This window comes from Pezoporus wallicus, unplaced genomic scaffold, assembly GCF_028554395.1.
Source record: "Pezoporus wallicus isolate ANWC-B61680 ecotype Strahan unplaced genomic scaffold, APGP_CSIRO_Pwel_v1 contig_1739, whole genome shotgun sequence".
NCBI lineage: Eukaryota > Metazoa > Chordata > Aves > Psittaciformes > Psittacidae > Pezoporus > Pezoporus wallicus.
This window is the reverse complement of record NW_026637351.1, coordinates 552,764-580,508: the sequence shown is the minus strand read 5'-3', so window position 1 is coordinate 580,508 and position 27,745 is coordinate 552,764. Positions and strand designations below refer to the sequence as shown.

The 27,745-nt window shown below is 41.4% G+C and overlaps 1 protein-coding gene across 7 annotated transcripts; it reads left to right on the top strand.

The window, feature by feature from the left end:
* Nucleotides 1-2,196: 2,196 nt before the first annotated feature.
* On the top strand, nucleotides 2,197-16,310 carry U2AF1 (U2 small nuclear RNA auxiliary factor 1). 7 transcript variants are annotated; one of them, XM_057405022.1, is made up of 10 exons: nucleotides 2,197-2,793; nucleotides 3,852-3,939; nucleotides 4,160-4,216; nucleotides 6,262-6,292; nucleotides 6,869-6,935; nucleotides 11,192-11,241; nucleotides 11,842-11,940; nucleotides 13,092-13,225; nucleotides 13,562-13,654; nucleotides 16,054-16,310. In XM_057405022.1, the coding sequence occupies exons 2-10, from the start codon at nucleotides 3,893-3,895 to the stop codon at nucleotides 16,190-16,192; spliced, it is 717 nt and encodes a 238-aa protein (XP_057261005.1). In that variant the 5' UTR covers nucleotides 2,197-2,793; nucleotides 3,852-3,892; the 3' UTR covers nucleotides 16,193-16,310. The 7 variants fall into 7 exon arrangements, with proteins under 7 accessions (XP_057261005.1, XP_057261004.1, XP_057261003.1 ...); XM_057405024.1 differs by lacking the exons at nucleotides 2,197-2,793; nucleotides 4,160-4,216; nucleotides 6,262-6,292 and adding an exon at nucleotides 7,749-7,815 and having other exon boundaries at nucleotides 3,915-3,939; XM_057405021.1 differs by lacking the exons at nucleotides 2,197-2,793; nucleotides 4,160-4,216; nucleotides 6,262-6,292 and having other exon boundaries at nucleotides 3,444-3,939.
* The last annotated feature ends 11,435 nt before the right edge of the window (nucleotides 16,311-27,745 follow it).

Genomic DNA, 27,745 nt, shown 5'->3' with positions numbered 1-27,745 from the left:
CTTTGAGCAATTACTTTATTCCAGCATTTGAAGTCATGATAACAATGGTCTAATTTGGATTTCTTGTCAGTGTCCTTTGTACCAATGGCTAATTGGTACAATTTATCTTCTACGCAGAATCCTTATCTTCTCTACAGTCATATGAAGTTCTTTTAATGCTGCTCCCCAGCAAATCATGGAATCACAGAATCAACCAGGTTGGAAAATGCCTTTAAGATCATCCAGTCCAACCCTTATCCCAGCACTGCCAAGGCCACCACTAACCCATGGCACTGAGGGCCTCCTCTACATGGTGTGTGAACACTTCCAGGGATGGTGACTCCGGCGCTGCCCTGTGCAGCCTGTTCCAATGCCTGAGCACCCTTTGGGGAAGGAATTGTTCCTCATCTCCATCTAAACCTCCCCTGGTGCAGCTTGAGGCTGTTTCCTGTTGTCCTGTCCCTTGTTCCTTGGGAGCAGAGACCAGCCCCCTCCTGGCTCCATCCTCCTCTCAGGCAGTTGTAGGGAGCGATAAGGTCCCCCCTGAGCCTTCTCTTCTCCAGATGAAACCCCCCCAGGTCCCTCAGCAGTTCCCTATCACACTTGTGCTCCAGGCCCTGCACCATCTCCACTGCCCTTCTCTGGCCCTGCTCCAGCACATCAATGTCTCTCTTGTAGTGAGGGGCCCAGAACTGAGCACAGGATTCAAGATGCAGCCTCACCAGTGCCCAGTGCAGGGGGACAATCACTGCCCTGGCCCTGATGCCACACTGATGCTGATACAAGCCAGGATGCTGGTAGCTTCCTGGCTGCCTGGAAACAAGCTGCTCATGTTCAGCTCCATCAATCAGCACACCCAGCTCTTTTCCCACGGGCGGTTTCCAGCTGCTATTCCCAAGCCCAGAGCCTTACAGGGGGTTGTTGTGGCTCAAGTGCAGGACCCGGCACTTTGCCTTGTTGAACTTCAACCCACTGGCCACAGCCCATGGATCCAGCCTGTCTAGATCCCTCTGCAGAGCTTCCTACCCTCCAGCAGATCAACACTCCCACCCAACTTGGTGTCATCTGCGAATTTACACATCCCGGTATGGAGCAGTTTGCACCAGTACAGAGCAATATAGGCCACTAGGGCCCCAGATACTGCTGGGGTTTCAACATCCCAGGGCTCCCAGTCCTTGCCACAGCTCTTCCCACCTGCAGCCATGCTAAACTCCCAATCCCTCCCAGTGCTCCCACTACCTACTGCAGGTGCTCCAAGTTCCCTCTCAGTCCCTCCCTGTCCCTGCCACAGTCCTTCTGTCATGTCGCATTTTGGTATTTTTTTTTTTCAGACTGCCATTTTTTGAGCTGTCAGGCCCCTTAGCCATGTGCTTCATGGGCATGCAGTGACAGGAGAAGGGGGAGTGTTTTTGAACTGAAGGAGGGTAGGCTTAGATTAGACTTCAGGAAGTTATTCCCCATGAGGGTGGTGAGGCACTGGAACAGGTTGCGCCATCCCTGGCAATGTTCATGGCCAGGCTGGATGGGGCTTGGAGCAACCTGGTCTAGCGGAAGGTGTCTCTGCCCATGGTAGAAAGCCTGTAACTAGATGAGTTTTAAGGTCCTTTCCAAGCCAGACCATTCTAAGGTTCTCAATTTCCTTGACCCATTGTTTTAAGCTATCCACCCTGACAGCCACAAAACACAGCAGAACACGTGTAATGAATAAATCCAGGCACACATCTGGACATTGCACCACACAGTACCCCTCAGTAACAACCCCTAGCTGACCCACAGGGCAACCAGAACGTGTGTTACAACTGAAACCAACACCCCAACAAGGCACAGGAGAAGCTTCCAGTTGCCCACTCTCCGGAGCACTACCTCCCGTGCTTCTGCAATGGAAGCACCGCTTCCTCCCCCTGCTCTGGGGCCGGCCGGGCGGGCAAGACACTCCTACCACGGCCAAGGAGAATGAGACAGCCTCCTACCCCCCCCCCCCCCCCCCCCCCCCCCCCCCCCCCCCCCCCCCCCCCCCCCCCCCCCCAGTGCCCGTGCCTCGTGGTGTTCTGACGGCCCCTCTCCCTTCCCTGCCTCCCTCCCTCCCTCCGGCGGCGGCGCTTTTCTGGCGGTGGCGGGAGCTTCCCGCCGCCACTCCCCACCCCCAGTCCCCCTGCCAGGGAGGGCCTCTTCTCCCTCCTTTTGTTCGTGTCTCTGCGCCTCGCAGCGGCCCGAGAGCTCCCGCTATGCTGCGAGGACAGCGACTGGTTATTTCTCCCCCCTCCCCAGGGTGCGGAGGATTTCCCCGACTGCTGCATCCTGATCCTCAGGCTTCTGCCTGCAGCCTTCCACCCGTCGGGAACGCCTCTAGTTTCTCTGGTTGTTGGAAGCGTACTTAGAAAACACTCCTAACGAAAATTTGGTCACCACCGTCGGCCTGACCAAAGCAACGCGTTTTTCCACTCCTAAAAATGAAAGGGGGCATCGATGTGCTGCTGGACTAAATTACTCTTGCCAGCCCCTGGCCATGAGGCTTCTGATTTCCTTCTGCTTTATAGTGCTACATGCCAGTTCCAATGCACTCGTCTGTCAGAAAAAGCAGTGCCGGCAGCCACTCTTGAGCTCTGCTGCTGTAGCATCCTTTCTGATATTATGCATTGCAGTTTAACAGTATTAGTATGTGCCAATATGGCAGGCATGAAATTCCTGTTACAGGTCTTATTTTCTATTCAAAAAGCAAGCAGAACTCTTCAGAAAGTCTTGAAGTTGGAGGCATATTGGACATCTTATAGTTAGGTACTTTTTTTTGTTTCAGGTTAGAGTTCAGAAAAGACAGTAAGTATATTGTAATGCTAAGTATATATTTTCAAAAACATAATGAAGAATAAACATGTTACCATTTTACAGTAGAATGTTTTCCTAGAGATCAGATGTGATTTAGTACTTTAATATTTCTCCCTTCCATGAGGTGATGTTGGCTACACAGGATTGTGGAAAGAATTGGTGTTAACTCTGAGCATGGAAATAATAATCTTTCTTCCAGGAGAATTCTTATGTTTCAGTCACCCATATATAGCCCATAATAGTTCTCTTGCCCTGCAGAATTTTGCATTCAGTTTTCTCAGTCAAGGTAACTGAAGTCCTTATGGTTTTCTTTCATCATTCCAAGTGAGTTACAATTTATATGTGAGTGTTGCTGGCACTTCTAAACCAGCGTAGTTCTGAAGATGTCACAAGATGATGGTTAATTCAAGAAAAGCTTGTGGTTTAAAAAAATATTAAATGCTTCCTTTTCGAATCATTAACTACGCTCATCAAAATGGCTTAACTAAATGTTTTGCTTGTTTGTATTCTCTCTGTAATGTGGTTTTTCTCTTACCTGAATTATTGAAGGTACTGTGTTGGCAGCAGTCTGAGTTACGCTTAGAGTGTAACTTTAAACAGGCAGCTTATAAAACGTTAGGTAGGTGCAACTGTATTGCCTAGACTAGGGGGTTGCATGAACCAAGACATAACTATGTAGCTCACAGTAAAGCTTCTCAGACTGTTTTTCACATTATTTCCCACCCCATCACCCAGTGAAACTGGTAAAAAGACAAGAACGGAGAACCCGAAGGGTAAAATGGTGATCATCGCTTCTATCTGTGGTGGTGTTTTGAATGCACTTTTGGTTTGAGTAGCAGGTGAAATTGTTGAGATTACTTGCTGTACATTAGGGGTAAAGAGGAATGGATGTGAACAGGTTTGTTGTAAATACTTTCCTAGACTGATTTTTTTTTTTTTCTGTGTTACTTATGCACAACAAGATAAAGGCATGTAGGGCCTATGTTTTATGGTAATTGCATATTAATGTTTCCTGTTCCAATATGTAACTACTTTGTTCTTATTTGCAGAGTCAACTGTTCATTTTATTTCAAAATTGGAGCTTGTCGTCATGGAGACAGATGTTCTCGGTTGCACAACAAACCAACATTTAGCCAGGTTTGTTTTCTTTTTGTTTCCTCTTTCTTGTGGAAGTATAGTTTGCTTCTTTAAAGGATAGATTCTCAGATACAAGTGAATAATTACGAAGCTCCAGATTAAGTAGTTCACTTTTGGCCCCAGTTTATATGGGTTTTTGCTTTTTTTTTTTTTTTTGGGGGTATTCCATTTACTTCTCCCAGCATTTCTAATTATCTCCTGTCACCCTTAATGGCTGCAGGAAGCGATGCTGTTGTAAGCTTGCCTGTAGTAGAGACCAACCAGTGCTAACTTTCAGGTGAGTGTGCCTTCTCAGTGGTGTTTAGGCACTTAAACCATCCCAGATCTTTTTAATCACAATGGCAGCATGTTCCACCTATGTCAAAGGTGTGAACTTAAATCTTTTATACATATAATGGAAGAAACTAATTAGTAACTAAGTGACTTGTCTGTCATTTCATTTGCTCTCTGACCCAGGCTCATCAGTTTTGAGAGTAACGTACATTGTTCTTTTCAATGTGGAAGAGTTGTTTCTTGGAAACAACTTGCCTGGTTGCTGAGGGTGTCTGTATCAATTGACCTGACAAATTATTTAATCTGACAAGGTGAATATTGTTGGAGACATGATGTGTTACTGCATGTCTGCCAGAAAGGGGAAAAAAAAGGAAAATAAAAGGTGCAGCGGATGATAGGGGTTTTGTTATTATGACCTCTGTAGTTCTCAGAAATTGCATTCCTAGAGAAGTGTATTATTTATCTTTCTATCACTGCTGATTGTCAAGGTGCACAGGTAAACAGTTTTCTTCAGGAATATTGTAGATGGCAGGTAGTGCTTACGAAAGTTGTTCCGTTATCAGTGATTTCACCTACAAAGGTAAAACTTGTATAGCAGTGGAGTTCTGTGCAAGTTCATTTGAGCTGACTTAGAGCAGAATTGGTGGGAATGGTGGGCTGGTGTCAATGTGGGAAGAACTGTGGAGGCAGGTACCATCCGTGTGTCTGGAGTTCAGAGCAGTGATGCTCACAAGGTTAAACTCTTGAGTGCATGAGTTTGCAGGGGGAGTTCCAAGGGACAGTAACTGGAGGATACTGGCCAAGAGGGACCACTGCCGGTACTTCATGTACAAAAAAGAGTTTCCTGCTTCTGGTATTTTAGTTTGTTTTGTTTTTTTTTGTTAATAATTTTTAATGTAACTGTTGTATCTCAGAAGGAATATTGCCCATTTTCAAAATGACTACATGTTGCTGACCTACATGAAGGGCATGCTGGAGTGTGATTGGTTATTTAGAGACTTGAATTTAGGTCATTGGCTACCAGAAAATATTCCTGAATTAGACACTTCCACAGTAGCTCTCTTTAGGTTTGGTTTGGTTTTAAGCAACTCCCCCACACCCCCCAAAAAAAACCAAACACCACAACCCAAAATGTAACACTACAAACTACATCTTGGTTTTGTTGTTTTTTTTTTTGTGTGTGTGTTTTTTAAAACAAACAAAAAAACCCAGCCTCCCAACCCTTTGTGCGACTTTTGTGGCAACTTTTTCCTCTGTCAGGAAGTTCTTGCAGGCAGCCTTTAGCTTTGTTTTAGAGACCGTGGTTAGCGGTGCCAGCTGATGTGGGTCAGCAGGGAATGTGCGACTCTTCCAGTGATGTCTGGGACTGCTTCAGCACTTCTCCTGACAGGTGTGCTGTGTTGTAACACCTGTAATGTACCTGGCAGGTGTGTAGGGTTCACTAAAGAAATCTTTGCTTGTATGCAGATTGATAATCAGCTGTGATAGAAGAACAGATACTCATTAATGGAAAGTTACCAGCGCAGTATTTTTAACTTGTGTTGCTATTGCTGGTACAGCTCCTTTATATGGGAGAGCTGCATTAGGAAAGGTCGTGCGATCCAGGGTGATTCAATTACCACTGATCAGCAGAAATGCTGTAACTGTGCATGTTTCTGGCTCTCTCCAATTGTAGGCAAAACATAAGTTATTTTAAACCTGGGCCATGGAAGCACAAAGCTTTGGTTGGTATGACTGTACCCATTATAAAACATGTGTGTAATTTTTAAATGTGATAATTACAGTTTTTGGTGTTTTCTTTACATAAGAAGTGGGCAGCATATGTAGGTCTGACATTGCTGGTCCTGTGACTTAAGTTCTGAATTCTTACTGTGACTAATAATAATGTGTAAGCTAAAATTATTTGGGGATTGTGATTCATACTAACTAACGGTGAGCTTGTATTTTAAGTAATCAAATTTCAATTTTTGAGCTGCTTACAGTGATATGGACGTTTGGAATTTTTTTGTAATATTAGTTTACTAACTTAAACATGGTTTGTTTTTTCAGACAACTTGATTTTAAGAAGAACGATACAAATGTAAGGTTTCAAGTCTGCCTGGGCTAATTCTTCAAGTAAAAAGCAGAAGGGCTAAAAGGATATTGTCCTTATTTGAAGGATCGGAAACGTGATACCTATGATGCTATTATATTATTTAAACAGAAATTCCACCAAGAAATTCCTGACACACAAAATGAGACTTGCCTAAAAACCTTACTGTCTGGTGTAGCAGTTTAGACTCTGGCATTCTGTATTACACGCTGTGCACATAACACTGTTTCCACCCCCCCTCCCAGCCTTGCAATGATGAGTCTCATCCTGAAAGCTAGGCATCTCCATAAGATCACATAGTTTGATGTTTCAGGTGACTGCCTCATAACTCGTTTTGAGGATAGCTCTTGAGACAAATGCAGCTCTTTCTTGGTGGTTAATTAAAACTGTTTTCATAATATGATGGTCTGGATGCAATTTTGGAAGATATTCTGCAAATACAAAAGGAAATCTTGAGAACAGAATCTTACTTTTAGCTGTTTGCAAACAAGTTGTCTCTTTGCAATTGTCTATTATATGCACAGCAGCCAGTAGAATTCCCCTTTTTATTTTTTTTCCCCGCAGACCATCTTGATTCAAAACATCTATCGTAACCCCCAAAACAGTGCACAGACGGCTGACGGCTCACACTGTAAGTCCCACAGTTGGAGAAATTTTTTTAAAGAATGGTGTTAAAGAGCCCACTCCTAATTATGAGTAAATAATGTTGGCTTCTGAGCTGCTGACATAAAGCTGTTGCAAACAGGACAAGTGACGGAACTCTTCTTGCGCATAGATCAAGAACTTGTCAAATGTGTGCAGTTCAAAATGCAGAAGTGACTGCATAAATTGGTCTTCATGCAGACGCTCTTTTGCACTGCAAAGTGAAACTCAATTGCGTAGTAACCCTTTCTTTTTAAAGGGTTAAACTGCAGACATTTTTCAAATTCTTGATTTAACAAAAAAATTAAAACCAAAAAGGGATAAAAATAGGTACATACATGACGTACGGTAAGTTTCCCAAAACTGGGGTTTTTTTTTCATCTTAACTTTTTCAGGAAAATGGAGATTTCATGTTATGCTGTAATTATTGTATTATTTTCCTGTGATTTTGCTACTAAGAAACCATTTGATGCAACCAAATTCAAACAAATTACTACGGCTGTAATTTGATTACTGTGTTTGGATGTCATCTATTATGTATCTGCCTGAAATTGTGCAAAACTGCACTAGAGTAACATTGTCAAATTAAAACCAGAAATACAATAATGGAGTGTCATGAGATCTCTATTACTTTACAGTGTTAGGCTGATTCAGAAAGGTCACCAGCTAAGTGCAAGTTCTCCTTGGGAGAGAATAACCACCTCTCTTTCAGCACAGACTCGGCTAAAGCGACCCTAGAGGAAACCGGTTTCTTGTTAAAATTATTTTCCATAATATAAAGTTGTTGCGTTTTGTATTTCAGACCATTGCCCTCTTGAACATTTACCGTAACCCTCAAAACTCTTCCCAGTCTGCTGACGGTTTGCGCTGTAAGTTCATACAAGTTCCTTCACTGGTTCCCTGGGCTTGATTGTCAGAGCTCAGTGTCGACTTAAGCTGGTCTGCCATTTTAGTTTAACAGATCAAACTGACCACATTTCATTAAATGTGTCCAAAACCAACGCACATCCACAAAAAAAAAAACACGACCTTTTTTTGTCCCACTCACCTTCCTCCCTTCTCCCAGAACTATGAGGGGAATCTGTATACCATCTAATCAAAAAGGGTTGCAATTGTACTTCCCCTGTAAAGCAGTTTGGTTACACTGGTTTCTTCCCCTATGCCTTTCTCCCTGCTGGAGAATCTGGCATCCTAGGAGCATCCTAGGAATGTTTTGTGCTGTTCATTAGGTTCCACTGCCTAAAAGAGCAGTACAATGACACGTTGACTTCATCCAGAACAAATTTCCTGCTCTGTAAATGTTAAGAGAACTTGGATTTTAAACTTTTCAGACTGCATGCAGAAATTTGTCCTACGTTAATGCAGCTTCCATTTAGAGTGTACTTTGGAAGAACACACTTTGACTGACAACACTTCCCTTCTGGCAGCTGTCCTTTTTTGGATAGGTGCATACTTAAAATTCCTTCCATGCTTTGAAAATTCAAATTCCAAAACCAAGTTGCTTATTTACCTAGGCAGATACATCTTTAAAAGTATTTTTGAGGAGGGGAAGGCATTTGGGTATGGTCATGAACTAATTTAATAACTCCTCAAGAAGTAGGAATGGGCATAAGAAAACACACCTGCTGTGAGACTGGCAGAAGTTAAATGATGGGGATTGTTGATAGGTGATTACTGATACTGTGATTTGAATCCGCAATATTAGAGCAAAATTAAAAAAAAAAAAAGGGGGGGGGACACGACACCAAAAAGAATTGGTGTTATTTTCTAACTAATATTTCTTGTTGAAGTGGTTATTGACTGTGTGGTAATAAAGCTTTGTTTGGCTATTCCTTTTTTTTGACTGTTGGATTATAGACTAGTTCAGATTAGTTACCAGCATTTGATCAGATATGCTTCATGAAATCATCCATTAACTTCAAAGTCAACACTGTCTCTTCTGCTTCTAAAAGTGAATAATGGCCCAATGATGTAATTTGAGCATTTTGTCACACAATTGAGCTAGATATGTATCAAGTTACGTAAGTTTGTCTAGATGCTTAAACAGTTCTGTTGGTTTGTAGGCTTTCTTGATGCAGATGCTTAGTAGTTAATGCTGTTTCAGTAAACCAAAAAATTTACTGTTGGATAAATCTGTCCCTGAATTCTCAATGAGCTGGTAACTAATTTGCACAGTTAACAGCAATTTGGTCTGTGGAGCTGTTTAGATTGTAAAGTTGCAAGAGCCTTGAACAGATTCTCTAGTGTTTTCTGAATGCTGGTATCCGTCTCTAGTTTGTCTTGAAGAGCGGGTAGCTAGTCAACAGAGCTTGACTATACCTTCTGTGGTAGAGCTGAAGCTCTGTTGTTACCAGTAAGTTTGCTGAAACTCCTGGCTTGTTTTCTCAAAACTTGTCCCTACTTAAGTACTGCATGTATTTTTAATGGATAAATTGGGTAGCTATTTAATGCTTTTGTTATTGTTGCTTAACTGTCTTCCTTTCTATTGCCGTCATAGAGGATTAACCTTAGTTTTGAACAGCAGTAGTTTTCCTGAGTATTTCAATTAGTACTTGGGCTTCTCAAGGTTCAGATACCAGCGGCCCTGGCAAATGAATGTTTATAAAGCCTGTGCATATGTATGCTTCCCACTTTAGAAGGACGTTCAAGTAGTCATTAACTAACTGTTGTTTATGATATCCTAATATGACAGTGAAATCTCCTTACAAGTTTTTAGTGCTTGTCCATCTGTTAACAAGTATTATTATAGTATTTATTCCCAGTGTGGCTTACAGAGCCCCTGTATGGTATTCTTTAAAAAAAAAAATCCACAAAACAAACAAAAAAAAACCAAGCCCAATCATTAGATATTAGTAAGCTTTTATCAGTAGTGTTGGCAGAACCCTGGGAATATAGTTAAGTATTAAACTGTATAGAAGGTTTGGTTTAATATTTGATATTCCTTAATTTGCTGTATAACCAAAGGGAAGAAAAAAGTTCTTAAAAGCAGACATGTTTCAAATGTAGAAACTCCTATCCCAAACTGTATAGCACGTTCCCCCTATCCTTCTTCAGGAGGTGAGATAGGTGGAAAGAAAGTAATGACCGTTCCAAAGAGTGTGGCTGGTTAATATTAGAGCCTTTGAAGGAAAATGTGAAGCTCATCCAAATGGTAACATTAGCCAAAAATGACTGAGCCCAAGGCACTTCTTTCTTTCCATAGCAGACTGAAGTAAATAAACACAACTTTGTTGGCTCAGTCTCTCTCTCACATTCTGTGAACTAAACCAGCAGTGTTTGTAATTTAAAGGCTAGAACACTTTTTCTAGAATAAAATGCAGGCTTCATTTTAAAGCTGGTCTGCTTGATCTTGATAAACCACTTAACTGCTGAAGAGCTAATACATTAAGCTTTAATGTGTACACCTTAATGTAGTTTAAAATGCTGTAGTCTGGAAGAAATAAATGAAATTTGTTTATATATTCTTAATGCTTTGAAAAATCAGCCAAACTTGCATTGTTTTTTATAGCAGCAGGCAAGCAGCGCTCATTTGTGAAGTCCAGCTTAAAGCACGAAAATAATCTAACCTGAATATATGGCTGGCTTGTCTTGCACTTAAAGGTGTTCTGCAGGACTACAGGAAAATGAAGTGATGTTCAAAATTAAACTAGGAAATTGCTCTCTGTTGCAGAGCATGATGGTACCCTCTTTGAGGGCACTCAGGGAAGTGTGTCATTTCAATAACTATTTTAAGCAAATGTAAAAATAAGAATTCTAGGCTGTGTTACATTGTGAACTTGCAAATTCTAGTGTTAATGTGCTGGAGAGGTTTTAAAATAAAATTCTGGCTTTAGGAAGAGGAACACTAAATTTTAATCATGCAATAAAATATAAAAATATGCAAATATAACAAAGCCACTTGCCTTCTGTTTAGGTAAAACTTGGTAGAAAGAGGGTAGGACTGTATATTAAATTTAAGTGATATTTAAGAGTAATTCCTTTCCCCTTTTAAATTTGTGGCATAAAAGTTTGGCTCTGATTAAAACTTGTTTTTATTTGATCATGTCAATGTAATGTTTTGACATATACTTTGGGAACTCAAAGTTTTTCAAACATACTTATTTTTAATATTCCTGTTAGTTAGCTCCATGCTATATGATGTCTTTTATGCTCCAGACGGCCTCTCTAGATTGTTTTGTAGTATGATCAGAGTCTCTTCTTTATTACTTATAGGCTCTAATCAATATGACTCTTGATTTTTTACAGGTGCTGTGAGTGATGTTGAGATGCAGGAACATTACGATGAATTCTTTGAGGTATGTAACAGATGTAAAAATGTATTAAAGAGTTTGTGGATTTGTCAGCAAAATAAGTTAGGTAGATTCACAGAAAAGCACTTGTTTCCTCAGGTGGCATTCTAAAAATTACAACCTTGAGTGCTTCGTATTTCCTGGTATAACCTTTGATTTGGCATTAACTTTGCTGTTCATAATGGACTTTGTTTAAAAATCAACAGCAGTTAAGCAGTGTAGCATTTTGATTCCATTAATACTCCTCTTTGCTGTAAACTTAAAATATACTTAACTATAGAAGCAAATTGAGTAAAACTATTAGCATCAAGGCTTATGTATAGTGTTTTCAGTGCATCTTACGTGTTCTGTAAATACTGTATGCGTAATGTTTTCCATAGCTTTTTATTGTATCCTGTTAGTGCCCTAATTACAGATGGACACAGTACTAGCCAAGCAAGTACTAATTTTAAAATCAGAAATGTAAAAAAAAAAGGGGGGGGGGGGGGGGTATTTTCCCTTTTTTTAAAGAAAGGACTTCTTTTGTACTTAGTAATATCTAAATGCAGTACTTCTGTAGTTAGAACTAATGAGCTGCAATCTTTTAATTGGTTGTTTTGTGCTTAGGAGGTCTTCACAGAAATGGAAGAAAAATATGGTGAAGTTGAAGAGATGAATGTTTGTGATAACCTTGGAGATCATCTAGTAGGAAACGTATATGTAAAGGTAGGATAGAGAAACGTTTTTATATAATCAGTAGGGGTGGTATTTATTTACTTTATAATTCTGAAAGCTACTGTATGCTTGTAACTTGTGAGAGTAGCTCTTCAGGACATAAGTTCCTCTCCAACTTCATAATATAAAGTAGGAAGTGAAAATGTGAATGGAATCTGAAATTTTAAGAGATTATGTGAAGTTCTCGATACTCCAAATCTGCTGCTTTCATAAAGATTAACACTTTTTTTATACATTCTTATAAATACAGTCACCACTGATGGCCTGTTCAGTTTGCTGAATTAATTTGGGGTCTTTCTATCGTGCTGCCTGTTAAGCATTTAGTTACGAGCAGAGATTTATTCACAATGGTTGCATTTATTTTCTAGCTTCTCTGTTAAACAAAATGTCTTGTAACCAAGCTAATTTGGCAGTACCTGGATGGTTTAAGGTGCAAATTGGAACACTTGAGCTTAGCTCTTAGAAGTCATTGGTATCTCTTGAATAATGAGCAAAAAGTTGTCACCGAAGAAATTTCATGGTGTGTACACAGAGTTGGGGAGTTTTGAGACTGTTAGTTTGACAATTTTTACTGTGCATTCCTTTCCCTGGAAAGTAAAGCCTAAAATTCTCAGTTGTGTAGATTATCATCAGAGGAAAAAATTGTTATAAAAAATTCAGGAGTTTTCAGGTGTGAAAAGGAATTTCAAATTGAAGTTTTATGTTCATCATAAAACTGAAGTCAGAATTTACAGAAATCTGATCGATTGAGAGGTTCAGTTCTTGTGCACATTTCTCTTAAATGTTGGGGGAAAAGGCCCATTCAGTTTGGAGCATTAATGTTCTAGAAAGTACTCTTAAGCATTCTGTTTGTTTAAAGTTATACTAAGAATACATATCTTCTTCTGTTGACTAACTTTCTAACTTGAAAGACCAAATAGAACATAAGAGGAGACACTGATGTTCTGATTAGCCGATTCCTGATTAATGAGAAGCTGTCATCTTTACCCTTGATTTGATGGACTGTCCCAGGAATTCTGAAGTAGCTTCTAGTTTGATTACTAGTTCTAAGCCTCAGATAACACACAGCTGATCTGATAGGAATCTTCAGGCTACTTCTCTTGCTTCTCTATAATATGAAAAAATGTTGATTTTGCTTTTAGTTTCGCCGTGAAGAAGATGCAGAAAAGGCTGTGATTGACCTGAACAATCGTTGGTTTAATGGACAGCCCATTCATGCTGAGCTTTCCCCTGTGACTGACTTCAGAGAGGCCTGTTGCCGTCAATATGAAATGGGGTAAAAAGTGACTTCCTCTGGCAGTATCTCTGAAATGCTTGGACAAACAGGGTGGTTGCTTGGGTCAGGCCTTTACATGTAGCTTAGGGTACCAAAAAAAACCACTTCAGGTAATATTAATGTGAAGTATCTGCACTGAACCTCTTGACTTTTGACATATTTTGTAAGATTTTGATCTAGGAGTGAGTCAGAGTCAGTAAGTGATGCTTGCAGTTTACTCGGTTTAGTGTTAGAGGAAATTAACTTTCAGATGGCTAGAGGCCCACTAGGGTTTAGGGGAAAGAGATAAAGCCTAGAGGTGGGAATTGTAACTGTGTCTCTTGAATTCTGTTTCAGCGAGTGTACACGAGGAGGCTTCTGCAACTTTATGCATTTGAAGCCCATTTCTCGAGAATTAAGGCGCGAGTTGTATGGGCGGCGGCGTAAAAAGTAAGTTTGCTTTTAAATATGATTAAAGCAGGTAAATTCAGAGCCAGTTGCTGAAAATTCTGAAGGCAGATCTTTAAACTTAAGTCCTCCTCGTTCTTTCTAAAGCAGTTCTGGCACATGCCAGTGAAAGGCACCAGGTAAAGGGCATCAAGTGAAACTAGCAAGTGGCCAGTTAGGGCAAAGGAATAGGTCTCTGTTTAAAAACAAAAAAAGTTATGGTGGTTCGTGCTGTGAGTGCTGTGGAAGCTTGAAGGTTGATGTGGATATAAGAGAAGTCAGGGTTCAAGAACAACAACATCCACCGAGTTACTGATTACATGGGACCTGCCTGTGAGTCAAGTCTCCGAACTGTGTACTGTTGCAGGTGGACATTACTTGGAGAAGTATTGCTTTGCCCCTTCTCTCTTGTATTCTCTTCTAAATGTATTTGCTCACATCCTCTGTCAGAAGTAGGCTATTTGGCTAATGGTAATTTTGGCAGGAACAGACTGGCCACTTTCAACATTATGCACAATCAAGTATAACTATAGATTATATTCAGGACCCAACCTTATTTTTTTTTAAACAATTAGTGGCTAATTTTTCTAGCCTGTATTCATTCCTTAGTGTCAGCAAGAGGCAGTTGCTGTACTGAGCTTATTTTTAATAGCACTAGCCTCACAATGTGACCCTTCTTGATAGAAAGTCTCAGTAGGGCAAAGGAGTAGTAATTCTGCTTAATAGCAACAAGTTGTGGTACATACAGTTTATATTTACATTCATTTATTAAGGTAACTTGTAGAAAGGCTTATATCACTACTGTTACGATAACACCTGTGTATGGTTCACTTTGAGCTGGATTCAGTCTGCTTGCTTTTAGGAGCTTGCTCTTTAGGAAAGGCGTATAAAGCTGTTGAGCTTCCTTTTATAGAGAGCACAATTATGTAATTTTCTTCCAATCACAGAAGGCGCCTGGGATGATGGAAGGTGTTCTTTTCCTATAAATGTCTTTGATTGGCAGTGTCTTAGAACTCGTGAGGATGAATACAACTTTGGAAAATGTAGATTGTGTTGCTTAAGCATATGTATTTGTGCCTAACTACTTTCCCAATTAATACTAATTTAAACTCAAATGTAAGCATTTAAGAAGTTTAAAAAGATGAAACATGCTCTTATATTGGCCTTTTGGTCATTTTTATGGGTCTGGATCGCTTGAATTTAATACCACCACTTAAAAGGTCTCACCTTTTATTGCAAGAAAGATCAGACTTTTGTGTTTGGCTTTGGAATATGGTGGTTTTACCCATTGCCCAGTTTGCCATATTTAAATCCTTTGTGCAGCTAAAGCTGTCACAGGTTAGCAGTAAGGCTAGATATTAGAAAAAGTGTCAGGGAGGTTTCACAGGTAGATTGTATAAATGAGACTAACCTGAAAGTAGTTCTGCACAATGAAATACATCAAAGTCTTTGGGGGGAGGGAGGAGAAAATCGAGTAACCCAGAACTTTTGAGTGATAGGTTAATTTAATAATTCTGAACAGCTCAGTGGTATGCAAGTGCAAGAGTGCTGTATGTCTCTGTCATAGTAAAATTTGTCACCACCCACACTCCCACCCCAAAAAATGTCGTCATGTAACAATATTCTGCATACTTAAGACTTGTAGCATTAATTTCCTGAGCTTTTTAGCTCTGCTGATTTCTACACCTATTTTAAAATGTACTGTTTACTTATTTTTATAAAATCGGCTTTTCTAAAATGCTTAAAAGCATTCAAACCACTCCTTTCCTTGAAAAGGTCCATATAAAGTATAAATCCACACTAGCTGTGTTAGCATTACATGCTGGGTGGTCTTAGCTTTCTTCTTGAATATGTCATTGACCTCAGAGGCAGGAAGGATTATTTGCAAATACTGATGGCTTCTGGAAGGAAAACAAAAATGAAAAAAAACCTACCCCCCAAAAAGATAACTGAGTTGTTATTGCTGATTAATGCAGTTGATTTAATAGGAATGGACTTGGAGCTGTAGGGTTTTGATGTGTGTTGTTAAGAGCTATTTGTAACTGCTGAAACAGGTGTCCCCTTCTCTTGCTGCTTTAATTAACAGCTGCATAAAGTGCATTTAGTTCCTCTCCTTGCCTTTTTCCAAGGCTTGCTCATCCATTGGGAGCAGTTGAAATCTTTTTTAACAGTATATGTTGACTCCCTGGTATTAAGTTTGCTCAGTTTGTAAATATCTTAAAGGCCTTTTCCAACTTTTTTGATGCTATGTGGTTTCACAGCCTGAGTGCCAGTTCACCAGCCCTCCTAATCACACTGTCTCTTTTCCTTGTTATGTACGTCCTTGAATGTTCCACTGTGTGGTACTACAAGTAAACTGGCAATTGTGATGAAACAATAAAATATTCCAACTTTCTTCAAAGGCATAGATCCAGGTCGAGGTCCCGTGAACGTCGGTCTAGATCCAGAGATCGTGGTCGTGGAGGTGGTGGTGGTGGAGGAGGAGGACGCGAACGTGATAGGAGGCGGTCAAGAGATCGTGAAAGATCTGGTCGATTCTGAGCCATGCCATTTTTACTGTATGTCTGCTAGAAAGTGTTGTAGTTTGACCAAACAAGTTCATAATGAGATTTTTTTTAAAAGATGGGCTTCTGAATAAAAAATTTGTAGTGATACAGTATTCTTTGTGTAACTTGTTTCTTGTGGGGGGAGTCTTTTTAACTGTCATTCCTCTATCTTGACAAATTACCTGGATTAACTATGCCTGAGGGAAAGGTGGTAAATGTATTGGAGGAGCGCCAGTTTTGGGTTTGATTTTGGTTTTTGTTTTTTTTTGTTTTTTTCTTCTTTATTTGGGTATAATTTGAACTGTTGATGAAAATGTGTGTGTATATAATATAAAATATTATATACATAGTAAAAATAATATACTGCTTAAGAAACAGTTACTCACATAAGTTTCCCTTTTCTGCTATGCTGTCTGCTTATTTAGGTTAGTTTAGGCACATTTAAAAGGAAGGCTGTGCAAAATGCGTTTATTTACAAAGTAGAAGCGCTTAGTTAAAAAAATGTATGTTTGTTTGTTACCAGAAGTCTGTGCTCTGTCTATCACTGTGACTGTGGCATTTACAATAAATCCAATTTCTTGGTGTAACATCTAAAGCCTATTTTATAAGCACTCTGGAGTAGCTGAATTGCTACTGTGCCAGAGTTCATAGCTTAATTTTTTTTTTATGATTCTTCACTAAATTCCTTGTCTTTGGCTGGAAAGTTGCCTAGTGCAACTTTCCCTAGTGGGGGGAAAATAGTAATATTTTTTATTGCAATAATTCATAATAGGCAGGTGAGGCTTTGTAAGGAAATTTATGTTCTGTGCAGCACAATACATAGCATCTATTGAAGGAAATGCAAGGTCCTAAACACAAGGACCAAATTTCTCTAGGACTGAAGGGATTTTTTTTTCCACTCCATGTTCTCTTAGCTGTCATTTAATGAAAAGCATTGTTAAGTGTTCAAGGTCATAGGAAACTAATAGGAAGCTAGTTCAATGTGTCTTTACTAACTAATAGGAAGCTAGTAAATGTGTCTTTCCACATTTACTAACTTCCTGTTAGCTTGAAGTGTGATAAAAGCTAATGGATAGATGGCAGTTTTTCACAAACAAGACATCTTTTTCTATCTGAATTTTAATTGAATTACACAATAGCTGTATATCTTAGGTTTTGTATCTCCTAAGGAGTTTAAGCTCTAAATGAAATGTTGCTGGAACATCTTGAGAGAGAATTTGTACAATGGCTGGCTTGCAGTTTAACTTTATCTGCTTTTATTCAAAGTGGAACATAGTAAGACATTTTGGTCAGTGGTCATATTTCTGCAAGATACAACTTGATGTACTTGAAGGTATGTAATAGAGCTTTCCACAGGAGGAGAGAATTTACTAGTCCTGTTTTAGTTCTGAGTCAGATAACTTGCTAAATTATAAATTTGCTCCGTTATTAATCTTCAAAACAAAAGAACATAGATTAACAAACCAGCTTCTCTCTGCCTCCAAAGTAAGTATAAAGCTTTTGCTCACTGGAACTTGGAGTTGGGAAACAAAATAATATTGAAAAAAGAGCTGTTCTAAATTAATCTGCTTTGCCAGTAACCTTTTAAAAGAAGCATATCCCTCTGAAGTTGGCTTCACTGCTTATGTTTGCAAATACATGAATCAAATTATGCTTTCTTTTTGCTGGAGAAATTGAGCAGTGCCTGGCAAAAAATAGCTGAGTTGACACCTGTGGTATTTCTGCTAGGTGTTAGTAATCTAACATTGATAATTCAGTTCTTGCAGTTTACAGGATATGAATCTAGTTCCCTTTCCTCTTCAGTGAAATGTAAGATTATTGAGCTAACTTAAATCTTGGGCTCAAAAAGATGAGGATAGTCTTTCTTGTTTTCAAACCAGTATCTAGTGTAATGGCAGAACTGCTTAAAAAGGTTTACGATTGTTTATTTTCCTATAGAGTAATGACACAAGCTGATTTGCTGTATAAACAAGTTAAACTATAAATGTGTCCCTGTAATGGCTTTCATCTGTTTATTTAAGCCCTGTTAAACTGCAGGTATATTTCTGTATGAACAGATAGCAGAAGATTGATTTCTCCCTCTAGCCCAGTATTTCTTTAAAAAAGCCCTCTTGAATTCCACCAAATGGTCTGACTGCACAGCTGTCCAAAAGTTAACCGTGTAACTGGAATATGTCATAATGGGCACTGAAAGCAATGGATTTTGCTGGATACTCAAAGGAAAAAAAAACTTGTGCATCAACCATTACCTGATTGTTGAATGCTGTCACTAGGTAATCATTACACATACAAACTAAGCTCATGACCTAACTTCAGTTAGGTTCACCTTTGAAGACTATTACCAGTAAAATTCATCACATTTGAAATTTAAAACTGCACAAATTTGGCTAAACACACATCGTAGTCCAAACTGTATTGGCTTTACCAATACAAACCAAGTGGAAATCCTACCTTCCCCTTCTGTAGTTGCTCATAATGTCTTAGAGTAAGATCACTTCTCCCCACCCCTTCCTCCTTGAGATACCTACTTCTCTCAAATATTTCATTGTTAAGTCTTCTGTTAAACTTTAGATCCTAATTTATGGAATTCCTTTACCTCAAATAAGTGACAGCATAAGGTATTTTTTGAAGTCTTGAGTCAGTTAGGTTGAAACTGTTAATCCCAAGTGGCTTCCTCTTTGTATTTGGCTCTTATTCTGTGAAAATACTGCTTGTCCATGGATATGATGTATGTTGAGACTGTAAAACCAAATGGAGAAAACTTGCTCAAAATAAAGCCTTGTTTTTATAAGAACCTCACAAAATTTATCCCGTTCCTTTAGATGGGATGCTGCTCTTAAATGACTAATGAGGACATGGACTTCAAGTTTCAGATTTTTAGCTCTTGTCTGACTTGAGCTAATTTTGAGTGATTATTCTTTGCCTTCTGTTTCTTAAAGCTGATGAAGCTTGTCTTCATCTAAAAAAAACCAAAACAACAAAACACCTGTCATCTCCATATTTACTTGATAAAGTTGAAGTATCAAGAGTGCAACTTGGGGTTAGGAGTTAGGGTTTGGTTTGGGTTTTTTTGGTGGTGTTTTTTGTTTTTTTTTTTTTTTTAAATGAATAAGGCTTCTGGTTGAGAGATCCTGCAAGTTTCTGGTGTGGTCTGTAGAGGACAAGAAGGCTCCATTTTGACAGAAGGAGCATGTTTGATTGAAAGAAGTCATGGTTTTAAAAGACGATTCTTAAGGTTGCGTTGTTCAAACTGCAAAACTTTGGGTGTTAATAACCACACCTACAGTTGTACAACACCACATTAAACTGCACCTACTGTCTTTAGTACATTAGAAATGAAGCTGCTTTCAGGGCAGGAGGGATGTCAATCGCTCCGTTCTCCAGACACTTGTAGCTGCTGATGCTGTAGCACTGGTGACTGCCCCACAAGACAGTCCTGTTCAGGAAAAGTGAGAGCTAAAAAAGAGAACCAAGTTGGTGTGTGGCCATTCCAGCTGGTAAAGAACTGCTAATTGAAAGGCTGTCAGAGGAGAGAATAATTGTGCCTGTATTTGACGTTTATTGCAAGGATGACACTGAGCTGTGTTACTGTAGAGCACAATTTTGCCTTGGAGTGCATGAATTTCAGTTTTTGAAAATATAAAAATTGCAGGTAAATGTCTCGAATAAATCAGTATCTCTTCATGTTGAATTGCTATGTTCTAAACTGATGCTGAATTGATACATGCTAAAGCTGTGCACAAGTATTTCTGAACTCATCCGATTAGCCAGTGTTACTTTTGGTGTTATTTTTACAAATTTCTCCAAATTATTTTTCTTTTTGCAGTTCTCATTTCGTTAAATCCACATATATGGAAAATTGAGCATGTCTCCTGGAATATGTGAATAATCCTTCCTTGTCTGCAATGTGCTCCTTGGTCATAAACATCTAATCCCCTGTTAATGCATTACATGCTTTATTTCTTGCAATCATAACCTTCAGCAGGAGGAACCACAAGGGAAAGGCCACTGCTGTCCTGTACCACGAGCCCATAGTACTTCAGTAAGGGCAGAACCACTTTAGAAGGTCCCCATTTTCCTGCTGGAGCTTACTGCCACAAAACTGATCTACAGCTGTAGACTGGATTTGTGGATAACAAACCAGATCTGCTGCCGGTAAACCAGCTCTGGTAGCCAGTGGCTTCATGTCCGCACCTGAAAAGTGGGAGGGATGAGGGTGTGCTTATCTCTGTTAAAATGCAAAAACCTCCTTAGCGATGCTCTGATAATCACTGGACTCAGCACAACTTCCTAATTTCAGTTTTGGTGTGTGCTTTGTAACAACATTGCTTTGATAGGACCAAAGGCAAGTTACTCACATTTGTACATCCGGAGAGCAGAATGGTGATAGCTTCTGAGGGAGCAGTGGGATGCCAGTGAGGCTGGTGGGGAGCTGTACCCCTGGGCAGCTTCTGTGGGTGTGGTTGCCTCTTTGATCTAAGTACCTTAGTGATATTCAGAGCTCTGCAAGCTGTTCCCACTAGGAAGAGAAAACTAGTATGTCTCAGGTACTCCTTTCAAACCCATGCATTTTTGACAGAGGTATGCAGAGCACTGTCTTCCTGGCCACTGTGAAACCAGTGTGCTGAGGGCCACTTCCAGCTCCCAATTGCAAACTGCATGTTTAGTGAAGTCTAGAGGAAGAAAAATTGTCTCTGCTCTGCTTTCAGTGACAAAGCAGCAGAAAGGCAGCAGACGGCAGTCAAGCCAGTCTCCCTACCTCCTCACTTTCCACAGAAAAGCCTTTTTAGTCTGCCAGGCTTAGGCCTGCTGTGCTCTTGCCAGCACCTGGCTTGGTTTCAAGTCTGCTACCTATGCGGCTGAGCGTTGGATGTGTTTCAGATTGCTCTCGCTTTCTTCCTGGAGCTGTCTGGGATTAGAGCCAGGCTGAGGGAGAGACTGAGCTGCTCCCACTGCAGCATGTGTACCAGCCTGCCTCCTGGGCCTGAGACCTGCGGGAAGAGCCACACGGAGCAACCGCTCCTCCCTTTCCTACCCACCCATTTCCCTTGAGAGCTCATTCTGCTTGTGCCTAGGAGAGAGATGAGAACACAGATCAAAACAGCCCTGAATCTTCCATCATATCCTCTTCCTTCCTCCCTCGCTTCTAGTGAATATGGAGGACGCTGCTTCTGTTTTTCTCTTGCATTGCTGGAGAAAAAACTCCTGGAGCTACAGAAGGGAAAAACTTGGTAAGGGGACTCTGAGGCAGAACATGAAGAACTGGTGTTGTGGACAAAGCACAAGTGGAAAGTGAGCAGATAGCCCTACTGACTTTGGGATTGCATGCAATGTTAACTCTTACATTGCCGGACTGGGGATGGGAAAGGGAAATTCCAAGGTCTAAGCCCAAAATCTGGCCAAGTAGTAGTCTCAGTAATGTCTGGGGTTTGACTCATTATTTCTTTTTTGGGTATTATTTTTTTACCTTTTAATGTGGCCGTGTTGACCACAACAAAGAGACATTTAACCACCCTTCTTGCTCAGCCTACGAGGACGCAAGCCTTGTGCTTTTGGACCTGCAAAGGAAATAGATACATAATAAAGAGGGAGCAGCAGATTATGTTCTCCATGTAGTACTTGTAGATTATGTGAGGAAGGTTTCTGAAAGAGTCTCTCACTCCATCCAAGCTCAGTTATACTCTGCATAGGTGGCTTGCCAGATGAGAGAAAAACTGGCTGGGTCATTTGGCTCAGAGGGCAGTGATAAATAGTTCATACCTTGCCTAGAGAGCAGTTATAACTACCGTATGGGGTCTGTGCTGGTATCTGTTCTAATATTTCCAGCAGTGACTTAGAGGAGAAAATGAGTGTGTCCTCATGGATTAGTGGATGACACCAAACTGGGGTGGCTCACCTGATACACACAAGGGCCAGGCAATCATCCACAAGGACAGGCTGAAACCTTGTGAATTTCGGCAAGGACAAAGTCAAAGTTCCACCCCTTGGGTGGACCGGCTACTGGCAGGGCACTGGCTTGGCAGGGGAGCAACTCTGCAGGTAAGGCCCTGGGGTCATAGTAGGCAGCAAGTTGGATGTGGGGCCACAGTGTGTCCTGGGAGCAAAGAGGGCCAACTGCATCCTTGGTGGGATGAACAGGGACAACCAGCAGGCTGAGAGAAGGGAATCACTTATCCCCCTCTACTCAGCACCCATTAGACCACACCAAATACTGTCTATTGTTTTGAGCCCCTGGTATGGAAAAGACATCAGTAAATTGGAGTGAGCTTGGGGTGCTGGAGAGAACTTCCAAGACAGCCAAGGGTTGGAGTGGTGGCCCCGTGAGAACAGGCCAGGTGAGCAGGGCTTGCTTAGCATACGGGAAGAATGACTGTGAGGGAATCTAACAGCCTCCTCCCTGTGCCTTCAGGGAGGTCAGCAACAGGAAAAGTCAGGATCTTTACTTGAAGTCATAGATTGACAGAGGGGACATACCAGACGGGTCTAGGAAGAGCACTTTCCCTGTGAGGACGGTAAGGCACTGTACTGACTGTGCAGCCTCTGTCCTGGGAGGCCTTCAAGACTGGACTGGACAAGGCCTGAGCAACCTGTGTTGATATCTAGATGGACCCTGCCTTGACCAGGAGGCTGGGCTGCAGATGGCCCAAGGTCCCTTCAAGCCTGAGCAATGATGTTGTTCAGATGTTCAGCCTAAATCGTTACTGCTGTAACTGTGACCTTTTCCACTTTCTCCTGCTCTGAAGGAACATGAAAAGTGGTTTATCCCCCTCCTCATTTCCCTTTAGCTAAATGAAGGCAGTTCTGCCTTTTTTCAGGTTTCCCTTTTCTGAACAACTGCAGTTCTTCCAGTTGTTACTCCAGGGCCATGTATCTGCATGTTGTGCTTCTCGGGCCATGTCCCACATGGGCTGTATCTTATTTGTTAAATGCAGCATTCCAGATGGGACATGGTCCCTCCCCAAAGCGCACCAGTGCTGAGAGTGCCATGTGTCCTGCAGCCTATATTCCTGTTTGCATAACCCTGCAAAATGTTTGCTTTTTTCTCAACAGTAGGGCCTTGTTGACTCACATTGAGTTTGCGTGGCACTGCACTCATACCTTGCTCTCTACACAGCTGGTGCTCAGACAGCAGCTACTCCAGCATTGATTGCTCCTGCCTAGCTGTAAAATTTTGCATTTATCCTTCCAACAACTTCCTATTTGACTTTCTCGTCTCATTTCTCCAGTCCATCAAAGAGCATTTTGAACTATGATTCTGTCTTCTGAATTGTTTGTGGCAGTCCCATGCAGTTACAATGTGGAGCAGCTCTTCTTGGGCTGCTTTTTCCTCCCTTTGTATAAAAACATTTCCTTGAGCTTGTATGATAACCTTCTGTTCTCCCCTCCCGTAAGGGCTCTGGATATCACCAAGGCACCATTGCTTATTTGGGTAACTTCATTAGTTACTCACAAAAAGCCTCCTTCTTCCTACCACAACAGCATTTGCCTTTTTTTCCTCTCCCTTTGATCATTGATTGCAGTTATCTAACCTTTCAGTCCTCATCATTGACACAAGAAAAACATCCTCTGCTTGCCCTTCCTAAACAAGTGTTTATTTCTATGTTAATATTCCAGTCACTGTCACATTGATCAGCCACTACACGGATCAAATAATTTTGATTGTATACCAACCCTCACCACATCTGCTCTTTTTCCTTGGGAAAAAAAATAATTGCAAGTGTTGTCAGATCTCAGGAAATGGCTTAAGTGGCTCCACGCAGGAAATTGGTAGTGACCTGCTCCTTTATGGGAGTTATTCGAAAGGTTGGGCTGAAGAGCACTTTAAGTATTCCACTCATTGGCCACAGCCACAATGGGTCTAAGTAGTGGGCAGTGAGGTGGGGAAAAGCTTTGTGTGTTCATACGCGGCCACCATGGCTATTTTTAATGCCAGTGGCACCATGCTGGGTCAGTGTTGATATGAGTATCTTCTAAGTATTTTTTTTAATCAAATCTCATATTTTCCTGTAAGTGTTGCCTCTTTACCTTCACCTGGCTGCTGCCATGGTGAAGGAGATTGAATTTTGAGTACAGGGCTGTGATGCAGTTACAAATCCTTCTCATCAGCCTCACATATTCTGTTCAGATAGTTTCCAACATGCCTAGCACTGTCACTTGGTCTTACAAGTCTCCTCTGAGGTATCTATTTTACATTTTACAGGATCTAGCAAACCCATCTGTGCTGCCAATTTCACATCTCGACACCCATCTGCCTGAAGTTTCAGTGGTTGATGCAAGGCTGGCACTTTTTCTGTGCAGAACAGCTGACTCAATGCCTCTTCCCTCAGTCGTCCCTGCAAGGCATACAAGGTATGGTTAACCCTCTTTGGCTACCAACTGTGGTTACTACTGCAGTTTTCAAGCACTTGCACTCATTCTGTTCCAAATATTCATGAATTTTTCTTTGCTGTGCTTTGTGGCCAGGTCTCATGTGTGCCCTTGTGTCTCATGGTGTTTCTGGTATCTACTTCAAGGGTCAGGCATACTTAACAGCACCCTTTTCAAGCTCTGTATTCCTCTTGTGCCATTTTGTAATTTAGCTGTGCCGAATGCAAGTTAGAAACTCATTCTACACAGTTTTCCAATCAATGTTTTTCCAGTGGGGCTAATGGTTACTTGCGCAAACCTCACTTTACATGTATGTTTCCAGCATAATTAGGTAGGCAAACTGTGATTTAAAGTAAAGAATTATCTTGTTCAACAGCAGTATTGTCTAGTAAATCATACCTTGTCTATGGTATCATACTACGGCTAGTAAAATTTTAGGAAAATAACAACATGGAATTCAAAGTAGGTTTACATCGATTTTGATCCAAAAGAGGCAGAGAAAAATTAATGTCATTTGCCAACAACATGGATTTTTCTAATGTATGTGGATTTTTATGTGTAATGAAGCAGCTGCCTCAGTGTTGCTGTTTATTTAAGGCCAATATAAAATATCTGGCTCTTCTCTTGATTTGTTTTTAATTGCTCAGTGTTTTTCCTATCTTCTTTCATAAATTTTGCTGTACAGTGTAATCATGGTCCATTTTCCTGCCACAGAGACTTTGCTGATTCCAAGACTGGTCATTCAGCTTCAGACCAGTCACTTCCAGTTATAAAAATCTCATCTGTCATTTTTACCATTTTTTTTTTTACCACATTTACCATTACCTGTTCCTTTTATTTTTATACTGCATGCAATACTCTCCAAATAGCTATACTGTGTGGTATCTATACGTACAGATGGAGACATAGAGTTGCCCCTACTCCTTCAATTACCTAAAACATATGGAACACTTCAGGGTGATTTGTGTTCTAAACTAAAGCTACCTTGAATCGCTTTTCTCTTTATTGGTATTTTTTACAGATACAGAAGATATTGCTGCTTGGACTTTTTAGAGCAGCAAGCTACATTCTTGGGACATTTCTCTCTTGTAAGCCTTTTCGGTTCCTCATGCATTCATGCAAGGATTTCTGTTTTGTTTTTTAACTTCCTGCATAATCTGGAGCATGTTGTAGTTGCCAAGAGTTACTCTGAGACAATTTGCACTGAGTGTTATCAAATTGATCGGCACCCCCTGTTACACATCATAAAGCTCTGTTCACAGCAGTGCAGGTGTAACAGTTGTGACACTGAGTAACTTCCCAGGCAGATACCTCATTTTCATATTCTCAGACACCATCAGAAGTGTAATAATATCAGAGCATAATAACTATCCATTACACTGGTGCCATAAGGACTAATGTAATGGATAGTTGAAGCCAATGGAAAGATGAAGCCGATTTGACTAGGACGCAGCCCCACCATGAGGCTCAAGACGGCTGCTACTTCTTCACAGGAGTGATCACAAGCAGTGCACAGGCTATGTGTGTGCCAACAAGTGCATCAGCAGACAAGTGGAAACACAGGAGCTTCTAGCAGAGGAAGTTTTAGGTGTTTTCCAGAGCCATGCTTCAGGCTTGGCATCTTTTAGGGTAAACCCATATCCTGATTTGTGGCACAGCTACTGATAGTGAAATCACGGAATCACGGAATTGGTTGGAAGGGACCTTTAAGACCACCTAGTTCTAATCCTCCTGCCATGGTCAGGAACGCCTTCCTGTGTGGGGCGACCACATCTTCTCTGGGCAATTTTTCCAGGGCCTCACCACCCTCACAGGAAAGAATTTCTTCCTAATCTCTAATCTGAATCTACCCTCTTTCAGTTTAGAGCCATTAACTCTTGTCCTACCACTACCTGCCTGTAGAAAGTCCCTCTCCAGATATCTTGTATGGCCCCATTTAGGGACTGGAAGCTGCTCTAAGGTCTCCCCAGAGCCTTCTCTTCTCTCAGCCTGTCCCCGTAGCAGAGGTGATGCAGCCCTCTGATCATCTTTGTGGCCTCCTCTGGACTTGCTCAAGCAGGTCCAAATGACCAGTGTGGGTTTGTTTCAGTGGGACACTTGCACTTACTTTCCATGGCACCATTTCAAGCCTGCAGCTCCCAGATGTGTGATTCACCAGCTCCTCTATGCTTCAGGCTGTATATTTACAGGCTTTGACCTGAGCTTGAGAGATGCTTGGGCCCTTTTTACCCATTGATGCCAACCTGGGCAGGCTAGGGCAGCCTGCAGTGCTGTCAGCACAAGGTCCAACCCAGAGGCCTTCACAGGGGGTTCAGGTGATAGAGCTGCAGATCCAACTATGGAGCTCCCCTCACAGCTGCTCCTCTGCAGTGGGTATGGTTTTGGTGTTTTTTCTGCCAAATTATACAAGCATAATCATGTTGCTTAAGGTTAGCATGTGAGGACAGCATTTTTGTTGGCAATGCTTGTGGTAGCTTTTTTGTCTCCACACTTTTGTTCAGTGTTGTAGTGCCACTACTGAAGCTTTTTATTGCCATTCTAAGATGAGAGAATCTCACAGCTCAGTTGAAGGCAATAAATACAGCTTTTCCTAATTCTGCTGTTCCTAGTTCAAGAGGTGGAGGGTGGTGTTAGTGGATTGTGGGGGTTTTGCCTTACAATAGAGGAAGTGAGAGTGAGATGGTATTGTCTTGCCTAGTTTAGAGGGAAAGGCAGCTATTGGAAAGCCTAATTCTAGGAAGAAATACCTTTTTGTTTGTTTGTTTGTTTTGTGAAACCTGTATGGGTTTTAGTTTTTTATCCACAGATTATACAAGCAGCCCGTAGCACAAGCAGTGCTCGGAAGCGACCAGCAGCTTACATCCCTTTACCTCCCGACAGCTGGTGCCCATGGGCCTTCCAAGGCCGGGGCCTGGGCACGCCCCCTCGGGCCCGCACCCCATGGCGCCTGCAGCGACCTCAGAGCGGACCCCGCGAAGCCCGTTGAGGGAAACCCAGCCCTTTTGCCCCCGGTTTCCCCGCAGCGCTCCGGGCTGGGCACCGCCGCGAACCCACAATCCGATCCGGCCCGGCCCGGCCCGGCCAGCACGCCTCTTCTAGGAGGCAGTGCCCCGTGGCCGCGCGCCGCCTCCCCATTGGCTGTCTCTGTCTCGCCGACGCCCCCGTGGATACCAATCGCCGT